At 60.9% G+C, this 7,578-nt stretch overlaps 1 protein-coding gene across 3 annotated transcripts; it reads right to left on the bottom strand.

The window, feature by feature from the left end:
- Nucleotides 1-186: 186 nt before the first annotated feature.
- Nucleotides 187-7,571, bottom strand: NTHL1 (nth like DNA glycosylase 1). 3 transcript variants are annotated; one of them, XM_033236160.1, is made up of 6 exons: nt 7,410-7,571; nt 6,519-6,757; nt 4,880-5,050; nt 3,824-3,983; nt 505-610; nt 187-419 (listed from the first exon to the last, which is right to left on the bottom strand). In XM_033236160.1, exons 1-6 carry the CDS (start codon nt 7,546-7,548, stop codon nt 296-298), a joined length of 939 nt encoding a protein of 312 aa, XP_033092051.1. In that variant the 5' UTR covers nt 7,549-7,571; the 3' UTR covers nt 187-295. The 3 variants fall into 3 exon arrangements, with proteins under 3 accessions (XP_033092051.1, XP_033092050.1, XP_033092052.1); XM_033236159.1 differs by having other exon boundaries at nt 192-419; nt 4,880-5,053; XM_033236161.1 differs by lacking the exon at nt 7,410-7,571 and adding an exon at nt 6,839-6,929 and having other exon boundaries at nt 192-419; nt 4,880-5,053.
- Nucleotides 7,572-7,578: the final 7 nt, after the last annotated feature.

Here is a 7,578-nt window from a genome sequence, read left to right as displayed (position 1 = left end):
CTTCCTCCCTCCCAGGTTCACGCACACCCCCTCCTCCTCCCTGAGTACTGAGCAAAGATTGTCACATCCCCAGCCGGCCTCCCAGGCAGCCCTGCTCCAGACACGCGAGCATGGGTGTGCACGCACACACACTTGTATGTGATTCCCAGGCGCTCTGCCCTCTCAGGGACAGACATCAGCCAGATCCCATCTGCAAACAGCCCAAAGCTTTATTCGACAGGCGTGGCTTCCTGAAGCGTAAAGCCACTTCACAGACTGTGGCCACAGCAGCACCGAGGCAGGAGCTGCTCGGCCATCAGAGACCCTGGGCGGCCGGGCACAGGGCTTGGTTGAGGCAGGCCTGGCAGCGAGGGCGCACAGGCAGACAGGTCTGCTGGCCGAAGCCCACCAGGAGTCCGTTGATCTCGTGCCACAGCTCCCTGTGGGGGTGGGAGCTGGGTCAGTGCAGAGGGAGGGAGGGCAGGGTGAGCTTTTCTCCGCCAGGAAGCCCCCACATCCTCATACCTGGGCAGCCACTCCTCCAGCGCGGCGCGGGTCTCCTCTGCGGACTTGGTGGCCTTCTTGGTCCACCCCAACCGGTTGGCGATTCTGTGCACGTGCGTGTCCACTGCTGCGGAGAGGCAAGCGGGGTGAACGGGCACACTCCAGCCACCCAGCCCATGCTCTCCCTGCCCAGAGGCGAGTCTGCCACCACCCCCGTGGCCCTCCAGTTAGAGACTGGAACCGCAAAGCCCTGGCTGCAAGCCTACCGCTGACCATCTCGGCTGCCCCTGAGGTACTGGGGCAGGGGCTGAGCCCTCTGTTAGGGTGCAGGCCTCCCTCTCATCACCTGAGCCAGCCTGGGCGGGGAGGGAGGGCTGTGTTCTGGGCTGATCCATTCCCACCAACCCTGGTGCCAGATGGGTGTGTGGGTGGTGGGGTCTCTGCTCCGGGCAGGGCTTGGGGGTGGATGACTCGGCTCTGCTTCGAGCTCTATTTCCCACAATAACAGCAACAGCTCGCTTGGACAAGCACTTGCTGGGGGCCAGACCCTACCATAGAGATTGGCCAGCTCAGTAAGTCCTCACAAGGTCCTACAGATGCCCGAGGACCTTGTGAGGCCCGGCAGGATCCCAACTCCGAAGCACCTCTCAGCCCTCAGCCTCCCAAGGAACAAGGCCCCAGCCCAGGAGGGCTCATCCAGGCTTCCCTCTGTCTGTCTCCTGTGGCCTGAGGCCCCTCCTGGCATAAGCACTGGCTCTGAGCACCAGGCTGGGTGGCAACAGCTCTGCCCAGCAGGCCGGCATGAGGTCACTGCCTGCAGACCCAGCACCTGCCACTGCAGCGGTTCGGAACAGAGCGGGAGCATGGCCCGGCCGGCCGCAGCTGCTGTCCACCTGGGATCTGGCTCCTGCTCCCCTCAGCTGGCCACCCCAGGTGCCTGCTCATCGAGCTCCCTTCTCCCACCCGGTGGCCCCTGCCAGCTGCGACCCCAGCCCCAGCCCTGCCTCCTCCTTCAGTGTTTGCCAAAGAGAAAGCCAAGTCCTGCACCAGCTCCTTGGCTGCCGCCTAGAAAAAGGTATCTGAGGGTGTAGGGAGACCACAAGGCCTGAGAGGCCACATCCTTGGGGCTCTGAGCCTCAGTTTCCTCCTCTGTAACATGGAAGTGGCCATGCTTCTTAGGATACCCAAGGCTGAGTCAGGACACGCCACAATGGATGGGCCTCCTGCCCACGTGGATGGTGAATGAGGAGGACTGCTTCACCCACTCTGTGGCCAGAGCTTAGAGAAGCCAGGTGCCTGGCCCAGAGTCTGTCAGCTGGAAGGTGCAGAGCTGGGACTGCAGCCAGCAATCTATGGCTGTGGCTTTTTTTTTTTCCAGACGGAGTCTTGCTCTGTCGCCCAGGCTGGATACAGACAGTGGCGCAATCTTGGCTCACTGCAACTTTTGTCTCTGGGTTTCAAGCAATTCTCCTGCCTCAGCCTCCCGAGGAGCTGCAATTACAGGCTCCTGCCACCACGCCCGGCTGATCTTTTTTTTTTTTTTTTTTGAGACCGCGTCTCGCTCTGTCACCCAGGCTGGAGTGCGGTGGCGCCATCTGGGTTCACTGTAAGCTCTGCCTTCTGGGTTCACGCCATTCTCCTGTCTCAGCCTCCCAAGTAGCTGGGACTACAGGCGCCCGCCACCGTGCCCGGCTACTTTATTGTATTTTTAGTAAAGACGGGGTTTCACCGTGGTCTGGATCTCTTGACCTCGTGATCTGCCTGCCTCAGCCTCCCAAAGTGCTGGGATTACAGGCGTGAGCCACCGCGCCTGGCCACGCCCAGCTAATTTTTGTATTTTTGGTACAGACGAGGTTTCACCATGTTGGCCAGGCTGATCTTAAACTCTTGATCTCTGGTGATCCACCCACCTCGGCCTTCCAAAGTGCTGGGATTACAGGCTTGAGCCCTCGTACCCAGCCAGCTCTGGCATTTTAACTGACAGTGTTTCTCTTTCTGGGAACCCCCAGGAGGCAGCCCTGGGGTCTCCTTGCAGGTGGTCAGGCCCACGGTCACCTGGAGAGGGAGGTATTCCCGTATGCCTGTCTCTCGTGCCTGCTACTCCCAGCCTGTTCCCTGCCTGGCTGCGGGCAGCGACCTTCCCCCACAGCCCTGCCCAACCATGATGCAGCACCCCAGGGACACGGGCAGCTGAGGACAGCCGCCCAGATAAGCTCAAGTGTCCGTTGAGAGGCTGGCAGGTGGTGGCGCTGGGAGTCTCGGTGGGGAGGAGGCCCTGCCCCGGCACACCTGGCCTGGCTCTGGCTCTCTTGGGCTGCTGCAGCCCTTCAGCCTCACCAGGTGGCCCCCTGCTCAGAACCGAGGCCCTCAGCCCCTGATGGCCTTCTTGCCCACCAGGAAGTGCTGGAAGGCCCCCCGTAGCACAGGCCCCTGCAAGAGTCCCACAGGGGCCTGGGATGGGGGCACACAGAGGGCAGGGCCAAGCCCTGGTTTCTGGACTGGCTGGGCCCAGCTGCGTATGGCCTTAGGAGCCCCAAATCCTCTGGGCAAAGCCGAGGATGAGGCAACCCTACCCCAAACCCAAGGGTCTGTCTTTACCCAACTGCCAAGAAGCCTCTGGTGCCAGGAAGACACCAGGATCTGGGAAAAGGATTTAAGGAGGGCCCTCCCCACACTGCCTCCCTCCCCACCCTCTCCTCTTCTCTCTCTCAACTATCCTTCCTTCTCCCCGCAACGCCTCCCTCCCCACCCTCCCTCATCCCCCCAGCACCTCCCTCCCCACCCCGCCTGCTGAGGGGACACTCTTCCCCCTCCCTCCTCAGCCCTCTCCTCCCCGCTCTGCCCTCATCTCATTCCAGAACTTACTGCTCCTGGCCCTGTCTCTTGAATCATGGTTTTGCAGATGCTGTTCCTTCTGCTGGGAACACACTTCCTCCTCTTGGCCTGGCTCACCCCACCTTGCCCTGCAGCTCTCAACTGAAGGATGACCTTGGGGGCCTTCCCAGGGTGCCCTGCACAACCATCAGTGTTTCCACCCCACGAGTGGGGAATTTCCTGCTTCACATCGCTCCCGAATACAGCACAGACGGAGTCTAGCTCCGGGGCCTCTCTCAGAGCTCCCCACAGAGTAGGTGCCCAGCCCATGCGAGCTCCTGCCCCAGCGCCTGTCTCTGAGTGGGGCTGGCCTGGCTCAGCCCTGGGAGCACCTTTCTGACCCTATGGGCTGGGTGGAGGATCAGGATGCTGGAAGTGGAGTCACAGGTCAAAAGGATGTGGGGAATCCCAGAGCAGCCAGTGGGCCAGAGCCAGCCCCGTCCTCCTGGGGGTGTGCACCACTCACCAATGCCTGACACAGTGCCCCAGGCCACAGCCATAGCCAGGTGTGCCATCTTGGGCCCAACGCCCGGCAGCGCCACCAGCTCGGCCACGGAGGCTGGGATGTCCCCGCCATAGCGCTGCTGCAGGATAGTGCTGGTCTGCTTGATGTATTTCACCTTGCTCTGAAAGACAGGGGTGGGTTCAGCCTTGGAGGCAGGGGCATAGCCCAACTGGGGAGGACGCAGCCCCTGGGAGACCCACAGGTGGCCAGAGCTAACTGCACCTGCTGAGGACATGTGCCAGCTCAGCCCCCGCCCTCCAGAAGGCAGGAACAAGTGGAGGGCAGCAGGGAGGCCCAAGGCAGGCCAGACCCCCTCCTCCCACCCGTGTGGGCCAATGACACGTGTAGGGTCTGTCTTGGGTCCCCCTGCCTGTCACTCCCTGCCAGCACCAGGCCAGTCCAAGCAGGCCAGCCGCTCCCAGGAGTGGGGCTTAGCTGCACCTGCGCCTTCAGGAAGGAGGGCTGGAGCTGGGGCTTCCCCACCAGCTGCTAGGCCTGCCGGGTGCTTCCCATCCTGTGCCTGAGTGGAGAGGGCTATTTAAAACCCATCTGAGAAACTGCGGCCCACACGGGTGCCAAGGGGAAGCGGCCCCACCCACTAAGCTGCTTTCAACAGATCCGCCCACTACCATCCAGTGCTTGGCGGGGTTGGGGAGCAGGCCTCCCCAGGGCTCCTAGAGGGTGAGGGGCTCTGGACAGGAAGGGGTGACACCCCAGGGGAGACTAGCAGTAAACAAAGGGAAAGGCGGGTGGGCAGGCAGTCTTGGCGGTGAGGAAGGGTGGGCAGGTGGTGAGGTAGGGAGGCAGAGGAAGGAAGGGAGGATACGAACAGGAAGGCCAAGGAGCTGCTGGGACTGGGTGTCAGGCCCCAGGACCCCACGGCCTGGGATGGGGGCTCCAGGGGGACCCCCGAGCCTGAGCTGGTTGACCCTCACCTCCTGCACCGCCGCCACCCCCATCAGCCTTCCGAGGTCTCTCTCAGGCCACCCGGCCCCGGTTACGACAGGCAGGGCTCACCCTCCAGAAACCGACGGGGTAGATGAGCTTGCCCAGCGTGGCATCATCTGTCTGCAGGATGCTGTCCACCGTCAGGCCCTGCGCCCGTAGTCGCTGCATGGCGCCCGCCGTCACCTGGTCTTTGGTCTGGCTGGAGAGCATCAGTGACAGCAGCACCTGGTACCTGCGCACCTGCTTGTGCCGTGACAGGGACCAGGGTGGCGGCAAGTCCTGGGTGATTCCCTGGGCCAGGCTCCCCTCACGCCCTCTACGTACCCTCGTTTGTTACCCTGGGCCACATACGGGGCATCGGCCTCCCGCTATGGGGTAGGGAGGTCTGGTTTGGGTGTGTTTGGTCACCTACAACACCAGGACAAAAATAGTACCCAACTCACTGGAGCAATGTGAAGCTTAAATGAATTGTCTCAGTGCTTAGAATCGTATGTGGCTGGGCGCGGTGGCTTGTGCCTGTTATCCCAGCACTTTGGGAGGCCAAGGCAGACGGATTACCTGAGGTTAGGAGTTTGAGACCAGCCTGACCAACATGGTGAAACCCTGTCTCTACTAAAAATACAAAAATTAGCTGGGTGTGGTGGTGGGCGCTTGTAATTGCAGCTACTAGGGAGTCTGAGGCAGGAGAATCGCTTGAACTCAGGAGGCGGAGGTTGCCGTGAGCTGAGATTTCGCCACTGCACTCCAGCCTGGGCAACAAGAGCAAAACTTGGTCTCAAGAAAACCCCAAAACAATCATATCTGGCCCATCACTACTGAACAGCCATTGGCCACTACTATTGATTGCTTTGTGAATGATCACACTACCCATTAAAAACAATTTTTTTTTTTGAGATGGAGTCTTACTCTTTCACCCAGGCAGGAGTGAAGTGGTGTGATCTTGGCTCACTGCAACTTCCAACCCCCGGGTTCAAGCGATTCTCCTGCCTCAGCCTCCCAAGTAGCTGGGATTACAGGCGCCTGCCACCATACCCGGCTAATTTCTGTATTTTTAGTAGAGACAGGGTTTTGCCACGTTGGCCAGGCTGGTCTTGAACTCCTGACGTCAGGTGATCCACCTGCCTTGGCCTTCCGAAGTGCTGGGATTCCAGGCATGAATCACTATGCCTGGCCCATACTACCCATTTTACATACAAGCAAACTAAGGCTCAGAGAGGCCTGTATCCAAGTCACCTGGTAGTAGAATAGGGATTAGAACTCAGCTTGGTCTAAGGTTCCAGGCCCTGGGACTGTGAAGTAAAAGGAACTCTTCCTCCCTGATATCACGCAAAGCCCAGGTCACGCCTGCATTGGGCAGAAGTTCTAGCACGAGGCCCTAAGCCACTGGTGTCCTGACCTGCTGAGTGGCTACAGTGATGCAGGCAACACTGCCCAGTGCTCTGGGGCACCGGGTGTACATCCTCCCAAGGTGTTGTCTGCAGGGGAAGGTGCCAGCCAAGAGCCACCGGGTAGACAGAAAACAAGTATCTTGCTAAGAGCAGAGGTCACCTGGGGAGATGGGGCCCCAGGCAGTGACCTCATGCCGGCCTGCTGGGCAGAGCTGTTGCCACCCAGCCTGGTGCTCAGAGCCAGTGCTTACGCCAGGAGCGGCCTCAGGCCACAGGAGACACCTGCGGAGGTCACCTGGGGAGATGGGGCCCCTGCCTACCTTTGGGGGGGCACTGGAGTCATAGCAGTGCTCGGTCCCCAGATGGTCCACAGGTGCGTCCTTTTTGCTCCTCATGGCACGGATGTTGACCAGCTGTTGCTGCCAGTCCTGGGGCTCCCAGACTGGCACCTTGAGGGGCTCAGCCTTCTCACCTTTCTCACTGTCCGAGCCCTCATAGGCCACACACAGTCTCTGTGCTTTCCGCCGACGCTTCACGGGGCTGTGGCTTTTGCTTGCTTCTGCAAAAAGCACCACCCAGTCCCTCTGGTGGGGCCACAGGTGAAGGGAGGGTAGGGGTGCCATCCCGCCTGCTAGCTTACCCCTCACTCGTTCATGCCACAACTGTCCATCATCTAATACACTTGGGGTGCTCTGCCCTCTGCAGTCTGGGATATGTGGGCCCTCCTTATGCCAGCGACCCTGACAAGGTCCATGTTAGCTCATGAGGACTCTAGCAACAGCCTCTACCACAGTTCCCCCAATACATCCTCTATACTGCACCACAGACAATCTGTTAACACCCACATCTTTTTAGTAGAGACGGGGTTTCACCGTGTTAGCCAGGATGGTCTCGATTTCCGGACCTCGTAATCCGCCCGCCTCGGCCTCCCAAAGTGCTGGGATTATAGGTGTGAGCCACCGCACCCGGCCGGGAAGCATTTTCTTGCTTGGGGCGAAAGTGGTCAGCGAAGCAGAGCGTCCGAAACCCAGCCCCTGCGAACCGCAACCTTTGGGAAAAGGGCGCAAGGTGGACACGCAGGGCCGCACGTGGGAACCGTTCGCAGCCCCTGCAGCCCCTGCCCGCGCAGCTGCAGGAGGAGGCGGCCCGGGACTCCATCCTGCAGCCCCTATCCCGCATCCTCCCATGCTCCGGTCAGGGCGCGGCGCTACCTGCTGCAGCTTCTCCCCTCCGGGGAGGCGCGGGCTCCTCCCCACACCCCCGCGGCCCAGCCCCAGGTCCCAGGCTCCGGTTCCGCGTCAGCATCCTGGCGCTCAAAGCTTTCATGCCGGACTCCTGCGGACTACACATCCCGGCGGCCCACGCGGCCCCGTCACGTGA

Source organism: Trachypithecus francoisi, unplaced genomic scaffold (assembly GCF_009764315.1).
Source record: "Trachypithecus francoisi isolate TF-2019V2 unplaced genomic scaffold, Tfra_2.0 Lachesis_group15, whole genome shotgun sequence".
Classification (NCBI taxonomy): Eukaryota; Metazoa; Chordata; class Mammalia; order Primates; family Cercopithecidae; genus Trachypithecus; species Trachypithecus francoisi.
The sequence above is the reverse complement of the archived record's forward strand: the minus strand, read 5'-3'. Positions and strand labels throughout refer to the sequence as shown.

Coding starts and splice junctions, on each gene's coding strand:
- NTHL1 (XM_033236159.1), bottom strand. CDS start 7,548: ATGTGTAGTCCGCAGGAGTCCGGCATGAAAGCTTTGAGCGCCAGGATG. Junction 5,054..6,518: donor ACTCCAGTGCCCCCCCAAAG/GTAGGCAGGGGC, acceptor TCACGGCACAAG/CAGGTGCGCAGGTACCAGGT. Junction 420..504: donor CTGGAGGAGTGGCTGCCCAG/GTATGAGGATGT, acceptor CCACCCCCACAG/GGAGCTGTGGCACGAGATCA.